The 20,083-nt window shown below is 45.3% G+C and overlaps 1 protein-coding gene and 1 long non-coding RNA gene across 3 annotated transcripts in view; one reads left to right on the top strand and one right to left on the bottom strand.

The window, feature by feature from the left end:
• The window catches only part of FGF9 (fibroblast growth factor 9), a 98,839-nt gene extending 86,072 nt beyond the window's left edge, over positions 1 to 12,767 (bottom strand). Inside the window, exon 1 of the mRNA XM_085621586.1 lies at positions 11,613 to 12,767. Within this exon, the coding sequence (XP_085477712.1) occupies positions 11,613 to 11,892 (280 nt within the window). The 5' untranslated portion in view covers positions 11,893 to 12,767. The remainder of the gene's footprint in view (positions 1 to 11,612) is intronic.
• The window catches only part of LOC146802029 (uncharacterized), a 97,720-nt gene continuing 87,216 nt past the window's right edge, over positions 9,580 to 20,083 (top strand). Inside the window, exon 1 of one of the 2 annotated variants that reach the window (XR_014967686.1) lies at positions 9,580 to 10,191. This is a non-coding gene — a long non-coding RNA (uncharacterized LOC146802029). Of the gene's footprint in view, positions 10,192 to 12,710; positions 13,020 to 20,083 lie in introns of those variants that run through there. The other variant, XR_014967687.1, reaches the window with a different exon arrangement.

The raw sequence follows: 20,083 nt of genomic DNA, 5'->3' as shown, positions 1-20,083 counted from the left end.
GAGTGTATACAAGTTTCTTTTCCTTCTAACCACTTTTTTCCTTACCCTGGAATTAGTATTACTTCTGCAATTGTCAGGAGTAAGTTTTCAACCTTCCTCAGTAAAGGATATGATTAGAGAAGAGCTGGTGAAAACCCTTCAAACATGCAAATTAGTAGGTTTGCACAGTCTAAAGGGGCATTCAAAGCCTGCAACTATTGCTTATCACTACCTTCAACTGATCTTGGAAAGATGGCAAAAAAAGGGAATTGCTAGTATTCAAACCCTACTATAGCAGAAGTCCTGGCATAATCAGAGAGGTTATATCAGAGCTCTTATATATTGAGATTTATGCTATAATTTGTCGATGCACTACATGGTACAAAAGCAACAAGTAGATTTTGTTACAGGCAAGTAGATTTATGAAGCAACCTGCACGAAGGACAAGTAGATATCTTATTAAATTCCGCACCCCTGAAGACTGATATGCATATGACTGGGTCCTAACTGAGGTGGCATGGGGGTGAAAAATGATGGATTGGGATGCAGACACAGCGATTGCCTTTGGCGGAGATTAATTCGAGCATTCCATCCATCACCTTATTGTTTTTTTATTTGGCGACCTAAGTGCGCCAAGTTTGATCAGACTTGGGTTCCAGGCTCACTGTGCCACTGGAACCAAGCTATACCTGGCTAAAGAGCCCTAACTAGGGAAAAACCTGTCCTAGGTTGCTTGTGTTCACTTTCAGGGAGGACGTGGCATGGCAGGTTGGCTGGAATGTTCCCAAGGGGAGCATGGTCAAGACTTATTCGCATATGGCTGGGTCCAAACTGAAGTGGCATGGTCGGTGAAAAACAATCGATTGGGATGCGGCCCGAGCAACTGACAGTGGGTAAGATTAATTTAAGCATTCCATCCATCACCTTGTTGTTTCTGCAAAGACTTTAATTTAGTGTGATAACAATTTAATATAGTGTGATAACAATCAAATTTAACGGCATATTAGCCGTAACATAGGTTTTTACAATAACTATGTCCAGTCTCCTGATTGTGCCATAATTATGCAATAAAGAGATTAGATTTGTGGCAATTTACAGAATTTATGAAGCCATTAGACATATAGTCTTTTTTAAATGGCTTGTCACTATAGTCAACTCAGGACTACTGCACTAAGCATAAGCTTTCTCACAAGGCAACCATCAGTTATACAATCATTAAATTACAAATAACAGTTGACAAAACAACATATAATCCCTCCAAAAGGGCCTACCAAGGATTATATCACGTCGTAAATCTGCTACTCCCAGGTTCTCAAGAGCAGAGATACCTACACCAAAAATATTCCCTACTAAGGTAATCTGTGAGATTCCATGCCACAAAATTCATCTGCAGGCTTTATTACAGTAAAAACCCACCTCTACATTAACATACATTTTTCACGATAAGTATGTCATGCCTACTGCCTATGTTATAACTTTACATAATAAACAAATCAGACTGGTGGCACTGGATATGACTTTTCTCAGTGAACGTGTCAGGCCCATAGCCTTGATCATTGGCTTGTTGTCATACAGTATTGAGCATAAGCTCGCAAAAAAAAAAAAAAAACAACTGTCATGTATACAGTCTTATAACTGCAAATGTGTACCAGATTACAGTAGGCAAAACAATATTCAACCCCTCAGAAGATAGCCTAACAAGAATTCTCACAGTGCACATAATCTACCCCCATGGTTTGCTAGAGGTTTAAAGAAGACTAAACACTTGGATAATCAGTGAGAATCCATGCAACAGAATAACTTTCTAAACTCCAACTCAGCGTAACATACACCCACCACTAAAAGTCTATGTAAGAAATTGATTGATTGTAGCGGGCGTGTTAATGCTTCTCAAACAACAACCACATTCTCTGCCACGGTGAACCACAAAAAGTCACTACATTTTCTTGTGTTTAACACTCTGGTAGCTTGGCACAAAAGCAGTTAGGCTTACCTTAAGTGCAATGTGTAAAGTATTTATGCAGCACTGAAATAAAGTGCAAACACAACGCACGAAAAATCTCACACCAATTTAGAAAAACAGAGAAAATGTTAACAAATAAATACAATTACACCAAAATGAAATTACATTCAATCAGTAGGATCAGAGTTATGAATTTTTAAAGTTTTCTGTGAAAAATAGCGTTTAAAGATCAAAGATCTGACCGCAGATATCTAGAAGCATGAGACAAGGACAGATTCAAAAGTTATGGCCGACTGCATCAGAGAGCAGTTAAGATACAAGAGATGTATTGGGTCCGGTCTCAGCTTTCCTTCGGAATCAGAAGGAATGTGTAAGAAAAATGTCTGAGAGGGTAAAGTTCAGTGGTGGAAGGCAGTGTGCGGTATCCGAGGAAGAGGAGGCCTTGTCTTGAAGAGCAGCTGAACGAAGTCGCAGTGAAGATTTCTAAATTCAGACTTTGTCACTTTTTGGAAGTCAAAATTCTCCAGCATGATTAAACTGCAGGCTATAGTGAATGAGGGCTCCTTGAGGACAGATACCTTTCCGAAGAGGTCCCGCTGAACAGGATTTTCTGCTGCAGACAAGAACGTAGCAGGAGCAACCTCGTAGTCAGGCCGACCATGGATGCACCTTGGGCAGATTGATAAGCAGGTAGGTCCTGGTCTGCTGTCGGTTCTCGGGCAACCTTTTGGTGCAACATTTTTTTGTCCCATGTTTCAATTGTGGCTGTTATGGCACCTCTAGCACCACTTCCAAGAGTCCAGGACTGGTGGGGTATCTCTTGGAAGACCGGGATCACTTCAGGCAGGATCCAGGTGCTGGTTCAAGGTTGTTGGAGTTTTTTTGTGTCCCTGTAGCCCAGAACAGGAGGCCAGCCAACTAGCCCTTGGAATATATCTGGCAGGCCTAGGATCAAGCAGCAAAGAAGGCCTTGAGCAGCAGGGCAGTCCTCTGAGGGTGCAAGGCAGGCTTCAAGCAGAAAGGCATTCCTATGAAGTACAAGGTAGTCCTCAAGCAGCAGGGCACTCCTCTTTAGTACAAGGCAGTTCTTCTGGGTGTCCAAGAGTGAACTGAAGAGTTAGTCTTAAGATAATATATTTATAAATGGTGCCAATCTTTGAAGTGGGAGAAACTTCTAGACGTTCCACCGCATCCAGTTCTGGAAATTTCCTTCCTCCTCTGCCCAGGCTTCAAAAGGACTAGGGTTACAAAGAACTGGTGTCCAAGTTCTTTGTCAGTGTGATGAGGCAGCCGCTTTGACATGTAAGTGGGGAAGGGAGGGAACAGCTGTGTCCCTCTGATCATGGAAGAATGGCCCATCCTACCAACTCCTAGTACCCCTTTGTCTCACTTTCTGGGAGGGATACACAAATGCCAACTGCAAGCTATTTACTGTCATATGACCCAGGGCACAAGCACCAAATGGTTAGGACAAGATAAGGCCAACTTTCTTAAAGTATCGTTTCCAGAATTTTGACTTAAAAATCCAACTTTATCATTAAAGAGGATTTTAAATTACAACTATTTTGAGACCAAACATGACTTTTCTACCTGCCCTCAAACAAAAGTTATCATTTATTAAATGTAATAAGATAACCCAATGTTATCCTATGGGAGAGGTAGGCCTCACACTGAAAAACGAATTTGGAAGTTTCCCCCTACCAGGACATGGAAAAATTCAAATATACAGGTCCAATTTTTTTGATACACTGCACCCCACCCTGTGGGCTGTTTAGGCCCTACCTTAAGGGGTGACTTCGATATATTTAAGAGGGAGGTTGAGGTCTGGCAAAAGGTTTATTTTGCCACGTTGAACTGGCACTTTAAAAATGCCCAAGCAGCAATGCAGGCCTGAGTCATGTTTTAAAGGGCTACTTAAGTGGGTGGCACAATAAGTGCTGCAGGCTCACTAGTAACTTTTAACTTACAGGCCCTGGACACATGTTGTACCTTATTTACTAAGGACTTAAAGTAAATTTAATGTGTCAATCAGGTGTAGCCCAATTTTTTAAAGCATGAGAACAAACACTTGGCATGGTTAGCAGTGGTAAAGTGCACAAAGTCCTAATGCCAACAAACATGAACTTCAGCAACAGGGGGTGAGTAAGCAAAAGATTTGGGGGAAGACCATCCTAAGGGCTTTCAGGTGTAACAGTTTATTTGCAGCAACACATGTTTTCAAAATAAACAAAATCAGCCTGCTGATGTTGTTGTAATGCTTCATAATAAACAAATCAAACCTGTGGCATCTGACATATCTTTTCCCTATGATCAAATTAAGAATAAAGCCTTCCCACAATGTTTTACTAAACTTGTCAGGCCTATTCCCCTGATCATTGACTTGTAAGAATATCCACCTCAATCCTACTGTATCAAGCATAAACTTTCGCACAAGGCAACTGTACAATACAAGAGCTTTTTCAGTGGAAGCACACAGTTCCTTGCCAGTCAAATGCTGTACTCGAGGTAAAATACATGTAGACAGAGTCAAAGATCTCGGAAAGGACTTTTGATCTTGATAAAATAGGTCGACGGCTGCTTCTCTTTTAACCAGACCTAAAAATCGAAATTTTCATCACAAAAAAAGGCTGCAAACAGTCTCTGTGCCCACTAGAGGGCATCAGTAAGTAAAGATATTCACACCGGACAGCAGGACTTGTAGAAACAGGTCAGCAATAGGCTCAAACTGGCAAATTCAAGGTCCTTTGCTGATTACAATCAATTTTCAGTGTGATTAAATGCTCTCATTCAGGTTTACTAGTGATGAAAAACAAATTACATTTAAATGCCTTGACACTTTTGCCCAGTGGTGTTAACACGGGATATTAAAGATTGGAACCAGAGATAAAGAAAACACATTTAGGAAGGTCCACGCGGATACTGCTAATTGGCAGGTCCTGTACTACTTGCTTCTGAGGGGGTTTTGACAGGATCAGCGTCTGATACCCCATCTCTGCACTGACAATCTGTTTAACTAAATGAGATTTGAGTGAGGGATATTTCCAGTCTGGCTAAATTGCTCCTAATAAGAACATTTTAGCGAGCAAACAATGAAGTCAGGATTCCTTTCACTTGACATCACACCTGGGTTGGACTGGTTCTTTGTTTCCTTCAAGGTCTGAAACAGCTGGACAACACAGCTATAATGTTCTGCCTCCCCGGGGCTTCTAGGTTCTTGGGTTCACAGCAAGATGGCCTCACGGCTCCAGTGGAGCTAGTCGTGGTTCTGGTAAAGCATCCCTGGAGGCAAAATTCATTCCAACAGGGACATCAGCAAGCAACACAGAGCTTCAGCTTGGCGAGTACGTAGGCACCTCAAAGATTTAGAAGACGGAGTTCTACAGCTTGGCATTATAAAACAAAATCCCTGACTCCAGACAGGTATGGAAACTACCAAATAGGGAAATTATTCCTCTTACTCTTTGCCTACAAACCTTTTTCAGAGGTGTGGGTGCAGAAGCTCCCATTTGGCAGCCCATGTTCTGCCTAGTCAGAAAAGTCCCAATCCAAGATTTTCATGCAGGTGCTTTCTGCCTCATTGGCCACAAGGCCTTGTTAATTTAAGTGCTGAGAAAATTCACACAATACACAATCCTCAGCAGAGGCCCAAAAAGAGAGTAAAGAAAATGTAAACATAGGCTAAAGGCAAACAGCACTTGGATTTCCAAGAGTTGGGGTTGTCAATGGATGAAACTGTATTTAAAGCCGAGTTTTAGGGCCTGAATCTGGACTGAATCTCGCGAGGAAGCTATGGTGGTTTTTGGTCCTACCATAGAGAAAGTGCTTTCTTTAATTACAATAATATGTGATCTCATGAGTAAACTCAGCAGTACTTTTCCCCAAAACAATGTTGCATGTGATCACTAGATCTATAACTTAAATCTCCCTATGATTCAAATATTCCTCCTTTTACTCTGACCCTCTTCTCCATAGTCCCATTTATGCTGTTACTTTAATGCATCAAGCACTACGAGATGTTCACCTAGTAACACACAACACTCTAAAACAAAGAAAATGCAAAAAAACTATATTAAAAGGACCTCTATGGAAGATTACAATGCCACAAAGCTACACAAATAAATCATCTTCTGGTCAGGTACCTGAATACAGGCCAGTTCATCTTAACTTTATACTACACAAACCAATCTGTCATTATCAAGTCAGTTAATGGGTATGTTAATATGTTAAATTGATCATCTGTCAGATAATCTGAAAAAGTGTAAGCCAAATAATTGGGCTTGTTGGACAGACCAGCTGCCAGATTTCCAGGTATCAACCACCATCACTTACGGTCACAAACATGAGTGCCGAAGAATACTGATGTGTCCAGCATGATCATTGTGAATTGATCAAATTGTGTTATAAGGATGTCCACAAACCTCCACAGAATAGGAGTAAGTTACCTACACCATGGCCAGAAAACTCTAAGTGCGGCACAAAGTATATGCAATAGAAGGCAGGATCTTGCCACTTCATTCCTAATACACATGCTTTGGTACAAGTGTTCTGTGTAACGCCTATCTTCCTCTAGAACGCACTGAATGAAATTGGCTATTGTACCTCAGAATGCATGCAGGTGGATAAACTGCTCCCTCTAAAGCCTGTTAAAAGAGACCAATGTTCACATGGGGGGCAGATTTGTTAATGATGGGTTTTGGAATACCAGGACTTGGGAGAAGAATTTTGACATGTGTATACAAATACTTATTGAAAAAGTGAATCCATTAGTACACCTTTGCAAGTGCATCTGTGCTCTTTTTTTTTTACAATCATTTGCTGTTTCCTAAAGCCTCTGTATTCCCTCTGTGTTTAGGAGGTGTTAGAATGTCCTTTGCCAACAGTCGCACCCACCTCTGACTCCTATGCTAATCAAACTTACTTGATATAACGAAGTAGTACTACCCCATTGAAGTAACTGGTAGCAAGTACACTCTAATGTTAACAGCAGGGTGTGTTCATTTGTTTTTTTTTAAGTGCTGGTCCCAAAGTTTTGCTTAGAAGCCTGCAGCTGCACTACGAACATCATGGGTGCCGAATACCAAGGCTGTGTAATCTTCAGTCCACCTCATGTTCTCTTTTATCCACCACTGGACACTCCCTGACCTGTTATCTTACTCTTGGACGTTCCTTTTCATGTCTGCTTTCTATCTTCATCACTGTTTTCCCATATTTCTCCTTCTTTCCCCTTTTGTGTTTTACTCTTTCTTGCTCAAGGTGAATGTCTTATGAGGAAAAATAAGTGTTGGTCCCCAGAAATGAGTGCCGGTGGACCCTACCTGCAACCAACGGCTCAAATTAATCAACACAGTAAAGGGATAAACATGAAAAAAGAGTGCTAGTTTACAGCATCATCACCATTTATCTGTTGTGGAATTCATTTGAACTAAACATCATATACAACATGATCTATTTGTCCCCTATATTTCATCACTCAATACACTAACGCTTAGTGACTGAGAACACTGCAGACTATCAACATAATCAATGGCAGGTGTGGGAATAACATCAAAAGAACAGTAGATTTCTATTGAGCAGCCATGATCAAATAAATGTGTCACAGTATGTATTCTGTGGATTGAGGGTGTGTTCATTAATATCACATCTAAGCAACCACGACCAACTTACACCACCTGCGGCATGGACAATCAACAACTATAGCCAAGCGTTTGCTTTTCCAGCCAACTAAAAACAATATAAAGACAAAAAAACTAGGAAAGTAGTGAAAAGAAGTGTGAAAATCCACCTTGTGAGCTGATTGGTTCACTGCTAGCCTGTTTTATTAATTTATTTATTTTAGAGTTTTATAGAGCGCGAACCAGACCCGTGAGGGTATCAGAGCGCTTTACAGGATTGATAAGTGGTAAAAACAGTCTTAGGACAGGTGTATACAATTGGGGTAGGAACAGGTAGATGCATTATACAAGGAAGAAATAATAGGCAGTAACATATCCCGGATACAGTTGGGATAAAAACAGGTGGATACAGTATATGAGAGGACAGCTGTCTCAATTCCCGGGTGGGATGCCCAGAAGTGCCAGGTAGGTATCATCCGGAAGAGCAATGGGTACATCTGATCTTGCTGCTGCAGGTAGATGTTCAACTGGGTTAAACAATTTCCACTCTGTATTACGTCAGACTTCAGAAAACAACCCTACAAGAGCGCAGTGCCCAGTAAAAACTTCTGCTATGGGATAGTATCAGTTTATCTGATTACTGTAATCTCTCAATTCACGAAAGGAAATTGAATAGGGCAGATTGTTTCCCATGCACTCATCCTTACAGTAACATGAAGCCGCACTAAATGAAAATGCTTTAAGGTGAAAATTCCAGGGGTGGGCAACGATCCAATAAACAAGAAGCAAAATAATTTCCACTTAAAATGGTTGAAACTGTAAATACTCAACACACGTTAAGCATCAGTGTATGTTGGCCCTTGCTCCTCCACCACCCCAAAGTTTGTGTTCCACCCAACTGTCTTATGAAACAGCTTGTTAAAAGAATGGAAACTCCATACAGTTGTTGGAGATTACGTATATCGGATGCAAAAAAAAAAAAAAAAAAACCACAGGGCAGGACTTGAAAAGGAAAACAATTAAACTGTTCGAGTGTGATATTTCATCCATCTGGGTTTAAGGCCAGTGACCAAGGAAATGGATTGACAATTCACACCTCAGTCACAGCCCTGATGCAACTCTGCATGGAATATTTATTGAAGAGTGTATGCCCTTGGTTGGCAGGTCTTCCACTGCAATGCAGCCTAGCAACTGAGGCTACCCTAGTTCTTAGGAACGGGTCCATGACTTTTTGCAGATGGTTTGCCCACTAGGTCAACAGGAAAATGGGGGTAAGCCGACGCTCAGATGAATTCCCAGTCGTTAAAAAAGCGTTAACGCAAATATTTGCATTCAGCATTACATAATTTAACTACGCCTTCCGCTTTTCAGATTCTGAACGCAGCCCCTGCTTCCCCATACCACAATGCACAAAATCATGTGCCTAAAGCTTCAGAGTCTAGTTTACCACAAAAAGATGAGGGTTTTTTTGTAGTTTTATTTAGCACGAACTCGACCGGGAGATATATGATCACTTTACGTGAGAGCCAGTTTACATTGCACAAGGACACATTCATTTTGGGGTGGGGGGGGGTAAGCACGGGGAAATTACGTGGTTTGCCCAGAATCACAGGATGTTGAGCGAACGCCGAGACTAGAACCTGGTTCCCCAACTCCAAAGTCGGCAGGTCAGTCATAAGTTACGATAAGGAGCACCCACAAACTAATCACAGATCTCGTCATCCAAGAGATATTTGAAATATGTTGACGTTTAGGCAGAGTGGCTGTTTTAACAGAAAAGCCCTTCAGTCAAGGCGGACTAGTCTAGTACTGTTTCTCCTACACGTTCACGCACAAAGCAAAGAACTATCCAGGACAGGGAGGCTACGTGACGTGAACGTTCTATTGACGTCAGACGTCGGATGCCGCGGTTTCTGTCACACCTGGTCATTCTCTGGGCACCAATTACCACGCAGCCCGGCGTTTGCTGGCTGCGTCGTCTCGAGGTTGAGTATATTTCGGGTATTAGGGGCCTGTAGGCGCACGCTGATTCGGAGCAGGGAGTCCAGTGTTCGGGGCAGGGCTGGCCTTCTAAAGACACCGTGTGTTGCTAAGGGAAGTCCTGGGAGAGCAGCAGCTGCTCAAGGGTTGCACTGCCAGGATTCAGTGGAAGAAATTAAACGAGTGCCGGATATATTCACCTGGAAACGGGGACGTTGACACGGTTGTTTTCCCAGGGAACCGCCCTCTCTGGACTGCGGCATGTATAGGAGAATTCTCAGGCCCTAAGAATGCCAGGGGTGTCCCTATAACATTAGGGAAACTTTTAATATTTGAATAAATATCTATCTTTCCGAAACATGGGCCTGTGTTGCTATGACATATTAGTTAACTGGAGGCTAAATGACGTGTATCCAATACTTGCAGGTGCACTGTGTAATACGCATGAAAAGATACCTTTAGTTCATGCCAGGACACTCATACCCTGCTATAAACGCTAACAAATATATATTTCCCCATGAAAGCAGCCGAGGCGCTGCCGGCCGTCCCTCCCCCGCAGGGCTGGGGGCGGCCCGGAGGGGAGGACGGCGAGTGCATCCCCAATCCCTCCGCTTTGTGGGCAGACTCTCTCACGAGAAGAGGCCGGCGAGAATCTCGGTAAGTGCACCTGCGCGGGAGAGAACACAGGGGGACACCTACTCTTTAGGTTCCCCACTCTATCAGGGTCCCCCTATTTAGCCCAAGGTCAATGAAAATCTGTGATAAGGGAGACTCAGGGGCCGTCATCCTATTCGGCGGGAGCACTGTGAAGCAGCAGCGACATTCTGAGGCAGGGAATTCCCTGCGCAGAACACTGTAAGCCAAGGCACTTCACCCGCCTTACCACATGAAGACACACGCTGCATGCAGGCCTTGCTACGGTGGAAGATGCGAATAGAGCAACCCCAGTAACCCCCGCCCCAAGAAACGCCGCTTTTGACGCCACCTACGTAGGCGAGTGTCCACGCGGCTCCCACGACAGGCGCCTATTCTGGGCGCAGCAAATACACACCTTAATATGCTATTTTAAACTCCTGCAGTTATTGGGGGATCGAGGAATAATGAGCACTCAGAAATAATAGAATTGCGCTATATTAAAAAAAAGTCGCCATCAGGGACATCTGGCTGGTGTGAAGTTACTCCTTTTGTGCATGATTATTCTTTACCCTAAACTGAACTTCCTTAAAAGCCCGCGGGGTGACTCAGATACCCGGGCCCAATTCAGAACTGCAATCCCTCTGTCATTTGCATTGTTTTTCCTTACATGCACTTCAAAGCAGCTAGGACCTTAATATTAGTAGATCTCACCGCTGAGTCATAAATAGCTGTCTATAGACCGTAAATTGTGAACTGCTTTTTAAAATTAGCTTTGCGTTTATTGCTCCTCTCCTCTGTGTGCGGGATATGCAAGTCCATGGAGAAGCCACGCTCGGCTAGCTCTTTATGCCTTGTCAAGCTGTACGTGTCATGCTATTCAAACCTCTTCAAATCGTGTAGGCGAACATGCCTCTGCAAGCCCAAGTGTCCCTACGCGATATACTATTCGGTCACTTCAATTGAAATATTTTCCTATGGGTGATATGTGACTGCATTTGGCTTTGCCACGCCCCTCCCCAACCACCAAAAGCCGTTTAACTTGTGAGCGGTGAATGGCCAGGCGCTCTCATTAACTTCAACCAAGCGGCAGCACTCGTGTATAGTTCTGGAAGTAGCCAGCCCGCTACACACATCAATCTAGAACGCACATGTGCGCCGTCCCTGCGCCCAAAAAGCACTACCAAAGCTATGAGTTGGCAGCCATCCTATACCCAAAGTACCCGTGTCCCCTCCCGCCCCCCTTGCATTCTGGTATATATAGTCCTGCATTTAAAAATAGAAAAATAAAAAGTACAAAGACCAGGATGCAAATTAAAGCCAGATCTGGAAGAAACAGTCGCACGCGACTTAAATAAAACAAATCAGCTCCCTAGTGTTGAAACGAAACAAAAACACACTACAATATAAGGCATGCCCCCAGAAGTGGTTTGTAATGCACCTACCAAACCTGTTGTGATCTTGCCTGGTTCCCTGGATAGTGCCATTGGGGAATATTTCCAAGTGAAAGCCAGTCCTGCAGTAAAGCTGCCTTCGCCGGAGGATCCCCTTTAAGTGGTCCAGGTCAGTAACCCCCGGGCCCCGGGGCAACCCACCAGTCTCGGACTGGCCCAGGTGCTCGCTCAGCAGCATGGATCCGTCCACCGGCAGCACGGGTACGCTCCCAAATGCCGCCGCCGCATCCTGCACACCGAAGTAGTTCCCAACTTCCCCCAGGGGAGCCATCGGGGAGCTTGCCTTCAGAAAGGGGAGCCAGCGGCAGATAGGAGGCGAGCACACCCTGGAAAGTCGAGGTGAAAAGCGGGCACTGCCCTTCCCAACTGCGCTTATTGCCCTGGATCCATCCGATGCAGAGAGCAGAGAAGGTCTCCTTCCCACCTAGGATAATCGGTTGAGGTTCAAGGTCAAACCGCGCCAAGTCTAAGGAGTCACCCGTGTGCACGGATGCACTGACATCCTTATAAACGGGTATCCCAGCTCCTAGCAGGCGGCCAGGTCTTCAGCCCATCCAGCTGTCAAAAGGAGCAAAATCCATAGTTCCTCCATTTGGTTCAAAGTGAGAATGATCATCGCAACTTAGAACAGCCAGGGTGCGTTTTTATTATAAGGATGCACCGGCTACGTCAGGGTGTACGGATCCTATCCTCCAGAAAGGCATGCGCCGTGCTCGCACCCTGTAGCAGACCGCCTGCATCAGCATGAATCCTGGAGGGAAGGCAGAGGGGGAAGAAAAATCAAAGCCTTGCGGGTCGTGATCAGTCAGAGATCTCTACCAGAAAATAAACACGCACATACATATATCTATTTTGAAATAACTTTTCAGGCCCCAGACTGGTGCTGCAGCAGGGTGGTCATAGGGATGGGTCCTTGGTGGCTGTCATCAGGCGTGAGGAAGGTGCCCCTGGGATGGCTAAGGACAGGTGTTGCAGCAGCAAGGACAGAGCTGGCTCTGCAACGACAGTATGTCAGTCCGAGCTCTGGCTCTCCAGGCAGCAGCAGCAGTGAGGTGAGCTGGTGCACTATGGGCAGAGGTCTGTGGTGGCGTGCTGCCTCCTCCTCCAGCAGAAGGCTGGGCTCGCCTCTTCCATCCACAGCAGCGCGCAGAGTGGCGCAGGAGCGGGCATAGGGCTGGGTTTAAGGTGCTCTCGGTGGCGCGTCGCAGGGTCCTAGCGCCCGTCCCCACCTGGTACTGCAGGCCAGAAGAGAGAGAACCCGGCTCACCTTCTGCATGCTGCGGCAAGGCGGGTCACCATTCACCTCAGAAGAGGAGGGGAGGTGAGCAGATGAGGATGGCTGACTCGGCAGCTGGAAATAAGCTCAGCAACAGAATGCTTTTGGTGGCACGTGAAGGGGTAGGCAGACCATTAAAAAAGTGTGTGCTATCGCGTCTAGAACTTCGTAAGTTATATATTCACCGGAATTAATATGCCCTGGCTGGCACAACGGATAGCAATAGGTAGATTTGTCAATTTTTTATTTCCGCCCGAAGTTATCAGCAAAGAACAGGTGTACCCTGTTAAATCACAGCAAACCAATATAAAACATATACTCACTACCGATGCCGGACTGTTAAACACTGCGCTATGGGACAGCGTGGACTCATCACGCGGGTTCCCTTCAAGATCGTGCCATGCGAGCACAATATTTGTCCTATTCTATTCAGTTATTTATTACATTTTTTAACTAGCCGCTTGTGTCTGAGTGGCCGCCAAGCGTAATATTAGCAAGGGCTGAACACTTAACGAAAGCAGTGACACGCCTTACAAGGGAAAAAACAAATATCCCCAAAAAGCGATGCCCCTCGGAGTACGCCAGTTAGTTTCTTTCAGCAGCCCCGCCTCAGGGTTAGCTCAGACGCAGAGATAAGAGACCTCGCCCATGGAGAGCCGCAGACCGAGTCAGCGAGTTTGATGCACCGCCCGCCTCAACCTATTTTGAAAAGCGTGACACCTGCATGTGCGAACGCTGCGCTTACTGCATTTTAAGGTGTTGCGTGGTTCAGCTTCAGCGTGTTCTGCTTTAATGACTCATTTCAGCGTTGAATTTTGTAGCATTCAATTCATCAAAGTAATCATGTTCACACAGAAAGCACTCGCATCAGACACGACACCTCTACACTGTAAATGTCCTCATGCGCCAGCAGTTAGGAAACATGTAAGGCTCACAGGCCCAACAATACAAGTTAGTCAGAAATGTCCGCACCCTATCCCACACAATACTGTAAATCAATATGCCAGCCTGGTAAAATTATCACTCGAAGCATTTTTTTCCGTTTATCACACATCAGTGTCACAAACAAGCAACAGAACACAATAGTCAAACCATCCTGCGCCCTGAAGCACAGAAGACGTTAGGCAAACCATCCTGAAGCACACAACATTATAGACGGGGTTGGATATCAGGCTTCCCCAAAAGTATAACACATTTTTCACACATCCCAACAACAACAACAGAAACACCACAGCAAGCACACAGCACAGCACCAGAGCCTTACATTTGCAAAGCCATTCTACCAACAATAAACCACCCGTAGACTATTGGCTGTTTCAGAGAGAACACTCTACGTGTCAAAACTTAACATTCATAAGAACTACAAGACTTGGGATATACATGCTAACGAGGGATACATTCTTCTCTGTCTGATGTTCTGTTTAAGTTTTTGATGCAATATGCTAAGATGATATGCTCTGTGCTTTAAAATTATTAAACTAAATTCACAGCTCATATTTGTTGGTCTTGTGAAACTCCCCATGGGAATTGGTTCCTCTCTCTACGATTTGGTACTTGCAGTACGTATGATTAATTTCAAACCGAATTTGTGTTGTGTATAAATCAACTTAGTGCCGGGGTCTTCCTCTTTTGCTTTTATTACGGACCATGTGTGGCCTGTTTAACCGATATCCTTGGTAGTGGGATATCTGACCTCGATTGGCACCTTCCCCATATTTTGTTTTAAATTGGACACATTCATTGTATTGAACTGCCCCACTAGCTGAATCAAATAGTTTAAGTGATTGTGCGACTCATTATCCACCACTACCTTGTGTATGAACTAGACCCGTAGACTATCATTCCTCACAGTCAGAAAAAGTTAGTCCAGTGGTGCCACAATTTTTAGTACCACAACCCAATTTTTAGAACGACAAACCTTCGTGACCCACCTAGCTTTAATGGACATGAGGTGGGCAACTTTTTTTAATGTAACTAAAGCATCGTGTGATAGCGCACTGTCATTTACAGAAAGCACGTTTTCCATTGAAATGGCCCCCACATTTGCACAGACATTCAGTTTTACTGATAAAACTATATTGCACATGAGTGTCAATGTGTGGAAATCATGTTTCGTTAAATATTTGTCATATGTGCATCACCAAGTAAAGGTTCTTGATTTATTTTGATCCAGTTAAAATCTTTGTTTCCATCACATTTCAAAATGTGAAAAAAATTGATTTCCTAACACTGCTGAACTTGCATGACCTCCATCAAGATATTAGTCTTGCTCATCCTGAAGGGCGCTGAAGGTCTAGGCCCTTTGCACCACCATAGCAAATGACGCTCCCTCCTATGTAGCCATGGTAGGGAGAGAAAGCATGCCCGAATCTGGAGAGATGTCCAGTCCACTGGCCTCACCCAACTCCTCACACCAGTCCTTTTCCTAAGGCTGGTTTTCTAAAGGGTCCAGTGACCTTTCCAATCTTCTTCCACTCCAAGCCCATCGGAATAGGGCTCAGGAAACAACCTAGAACCTGGAGGTTCTGTCGGCGGCGATATCGGCGTAGGTCGATGTGGTACCGGCTACGAATCGCCGGGAATCAGAATGAGGCTGGTACCGCTGGGGGGCACCCGGAGCAGCGGGAGCATCAGAGGTCGCAATGGCACGTTTGGTGCCAGACCAGATACATTCCTGGATCCATGGTGAAACATCAGCACTGGTGCCGGAGCCACCAGCGCAGTACCCAATGGAGCTCCTTCTGAGCATACAGGGCCCAAAGGCACATTAGTAGGGTGAGGCTGCCCAAATATGAGGTACATGGCATCATAAAATTCTTCAATTTGGGCGGCAGCCCGTTACGGACCCTTTGCCTCTGAACTTTGGCAGCACTACCGGCACCTTGGAGGCACCAGTCGGAGGCACCTGCACTTTTTAGCACGCCGTTCATTCTACCAGTGGCTTGGGGACTTCAACTCCCATCGTCTCTTGCGCTGTGGGAGCACCAACGTGCCAATGTGTGGAGCCCGTGCCAGGCGGCGCATAAAAGCAGGTGCGGGCTCCCGCAGGGCGGGAGCGCATTACTGACCCTTTGGTTCTGAACTTTGGCAGCACTACCGGCACCTTGGAGGCACCAGTCGGAGGCACCTGCACATTTTAGCACGCCATTCATTCTACCGCCGGCTTGGGGACTTCAACTCCCATCGTCCCTTGCGCTGTGGGAGCGCCAACGTGCCAACGCGTGTAACCCGCGCCAGGTGGCGCATAAAAGCGGCTGCGGGGTCCCGCGGGGCGGGAGCCCGTTACTGACCCTTTGGTTCTGAACTTTGGCAGCACTACCGGCACAATGGAGACACCTGCACATTTTAGCATGCCGTTCATTCTACCGCTGGCTTGGGGACTTCAACTCCCAGCGTCCCTTGCGCTGTGGGAGCGCCAACGTGCCAACGCGTGTAACCCACGCCAGGCGGTGCATAAAAGCGACTGCGGGCTCCCACTGGGCGGGAGCCCGTTACTGATCATTTGGTTCTGAACTTTGGCAGCACTACCGGCAACTTGGAGGCACCAGTCAGAGGCACCTGCACATTTTAGCACGCAGTTCATTCTACCGGCTGCTTGGGGACTTCAACACCCATCGTCCTTTGCGCTGTGGGAGCGCCAACGCGTGTAACCCGCACCAGGCGGCGCATAAAAGTGGCGGCGGGCTCCCCCTGGCTAAGCCCGGGCCAATGGCAGGCCTGTTTGCGCCAGTCAGAGCCCAGAGGAGGCTGGGCTGGGCCATTTGGTCTATGTTCTGGACAGGATTCACTTATCACGCTACATAGGCCTTTGCTGTGGAAGCTAGCACCTTGATCGAGACTTGCGCCTGAAAGGACTGACACATAAGGTACAGGACAAGCATAGAATTGTATTGTGTGTAAACTTTAAAAAAGGGGATAATATCTTCCACGTCATTATGGTGCAGAAGGAATTAGCTAAGAAGAAACCGTTAGCAGGCCAACGGATGGTAGGGGCTCTTGTTACCTTCCTTCAGAGAGCTGAATCAGTCCTTATTCATGAAATTGCCCTCACAGAGCGCAGACTCTCTCTCGAACCCCAACCCCCTCCTTTACAACATGGTACTTCTGGTTGCACAACCACAGGTGTCTATCCTAATTCCGGCTCTCCTGCCAAGTTCCCCTCCCCCTAACAACCATTATTTCGCCCATCCAGGTTCCTGTGTTAAGTGCCGCACCGCTTACAAGTGAAATGGTCGTTAGATCGAAAGTTCACACCAGAAGTCAAATAACTAAGACTATACAAGGGGGCAGTAGCTTACCTCAGTCTAAGAAACGGAAAGGGCCAGGTCCTAGTAAACAACCATACCCACTATCTAAAAGAGGGCGCAGAGGTGCGGCAAGAAAGGTTGTTGAGGAAACGGAGGATACAGCTGGAACTACTGCTGTTAATACTGCCTTTTCTCCATTACTCTTACCCTCGTTATCACCCGTTGATAGTGAAGGGTTTTGGTCTAAACTGGGTGACGTTATATCAGCTCTATTGAATCCTTTGATACAAAAGCTGTCTAAATTGGAAAAGGAAATTGATAAACTAACAAGTGCTGTTTCCCTAGACATGGAGAATCAGCCAAACCTTAAGAACACCTACTCTTCACAGTTAACCCAGGATAGATCCACCTGCTCTAAGCCTGTTCAGCACACTGGGTCTAACCGTAGCTCCAATAGCGAATCCATTAACGCTGGGCCAGGTCTAGGTACGGCTCTCCCTGTGATCTCTCCTAAGAGTAAAGGTTTCACTTCCGTGGGGGCAACACAACTGAGGCGACAGACTTAACCATCATTCCTAGTATACAGGACCAGTACCAAAACACCCAAAAACCATCTCTCCCTAACACGCACAAACATGCTCGCACTGAGGAAATACAGCCCCAAAGGAATTTAGGTGCCCATAAAAAACCAGAAAGAGAATATATAGGAAATGATGTACTTGATCTGCCCCCGGAAGCTACCCCTTATACGATAGTACTAGCCAACGTTACCAAACTGTCCCAGGGAGCACCAGAACATTGTTTTAGCTTGAAAAATAAATCCTTATTTGAGTTAAACAGGAGGACAAGGTTAGGAAATCCACTTTATTCCAACTTTAAAATGGTGAGGCGGGTTGGCTGGGTGGGAAATTCAAAAAAGTCCCCCAGAAGGAGACTGCATTGTAGTCTCCTTCGGTTAACCTGACTTAGTCCATGCGATCTTGGAAAGGGCAGGTAAGTGGTCATTGGCACATTCAGGGATCAGTGTTTTACTCCTGGGATATTTTTAGAAACACTATTGTATGACACAGGCACCATTTAGGGAGTCCATTATTGGGGGGGGGGGGGGGGGGGGGGGGTGGATGCAAGCTAGATATACAATCCCAGTCAATAATCAGTTTGATATTTTCAACCCTTTAGATGAAAGTGATTGACTGACCCCTCTGATCCCACTGGGTAGTGGAAGATTGGAGAATGTAGTTATGACATGGGGTAATTTGCCTAAAGTCCACCCTAATATTAGTGGGGAAAATTCAAGGATTACTAATTCTAGGGAGATAACAGGGGCCTCAATTGCGAAATCTATTACTGGTAGTCCACGTCTGGAGTCTCAACATATCCTTGACATATACACTGTTGTGTTACCTGTCGATTCTCTGAGCACTGACAGTGATGCAATTCATGAGTCACAAGATGATAATCCTTACATTGGACAAGCAGCTGGAAATTTCCTAAATATGTCCACTGAGGATAGAATTGTATATACAACCGGTGGTGTAGTAGATGCTTCTGAGGGTGTTCCTGTTGGTGGAATCAGGACAAATAATAGTTTAACCCTATTATCCTGGAACTTAGCAGGGATGCACTCAAAACTCCAAGACCCCAAATGGTTTATCGCTCTAGGAAATATTGATATTTGTCCTTTCCAAGAAACGTGGGCCGTAGACAAGGTGCATATCAATGGCTACACCTCATACTGTGTGGCTGCCCTCCCTCCTAAAACGTCAGGTAGGGCCAGTGGCTGTCTTAATTTTGGTTAAAACACTTTAGCCTGTAGATATAAGCAACTTTTAATAAATTCACTTGATATTATGGGCATCCAGCTCACATTTCAGTCTGGCCTAGTTCTGACTGTGCTAAATGTTTATGCAAGGTCAGAACCATTTAATAGCGAATCCATAGTAGTTTCCTTATTAGATGATCTAGTAGAGGGTTTCCAAGCGAACTCAAAAATTATAGTTGTTGGGGACTTCAACACTGCATTCGAGCCCTCCACTCTATTAAGTGCTTCTCTTAAAGAGGAGGACGAGATATGGGGCATCCCTAATATGATTGCTGGTAAAAATGGTAAACGCTACTCAAACGTTTCATTACAGATTGCTTCCCTAACTGCTGGTAGGAACCTGAGGGCTTGCAATGGTAGAACTCATTCAGACATAGGACGGAAGGCTACTTTCAAGAGGGGTGCCTACACAAGCATAATAGATTATATTTTTGCTGATGTTAGAATATGGCCATTAATAGAGGATATGATCATTGAACCAAGGACAGAGTGATCATAATTTCTTGCTTTTAAAACTAAAGGGCAAGGTTTTGGATAGGGACGCTCATCACCATATTTCCAAATTAATAGAGCCAAGCCCAACCAAAATCGTAGAAGAGTCACATGGCCGAAAGTTCAAGCTGACCAGGACCTCCAAGCTAGAATATACGAGTTCCTAGTGGCCTCCTTAACTAATTTGTGTAGCCACAAGGATAGTATTGACTTAATTGATGTCCCGTATGTTATCTTAGCACATAAAGAACTCTTTAAGGTCTTACAATCAGTTTTTCTAAAACAGAGTCGTGCTGGAAGGCCCGCCAGGGCAAGGGATCGCAACTGGTTCAACAACGATTGTAAGAAAGCCAAAAAGGCCCACGCTGCACCCGCTCCCCTGCCGATTTCTATCACATGGTGTGGCAATGCCCCACTCTTGCCCTGTTCTGGGCAGGGGTGTAGCGTGAACTTACGCAAGCTCTTGGGTGGGAGGTCCCTCATGACCCGCTGCGTCTGATCCTGGGAGTGTTCGACGGCCTTGATGGATCACGGGCTGATAAGCGTCTTTTGGGCACGGTTGTGGCGGTGGCAAAGCGTGATATTGCTGCGCTTTGGTCCCAGGCCAAGCCGCCCACCATGAGGG

Source organism: Triturus cristatus, chromosome 8 (genome assembly GCF_964204655.1).
Source record: "Triturus cristatus chromosome 8, aTriCri1.1, whole genome shotgun sequence".
NCBI classification, from domain to species: domain Eukaryota; kingdom Metazoa; phylum Chordata; class Amphibia; order Caudata; family Salamandridae; genus Triturus; species Triturus cristatus.
The sequence above is the reverse complement of the archived record's forward strand: the minus strand, read 5'-3'. Positions and strand labels throughout refer to the sequence as shown.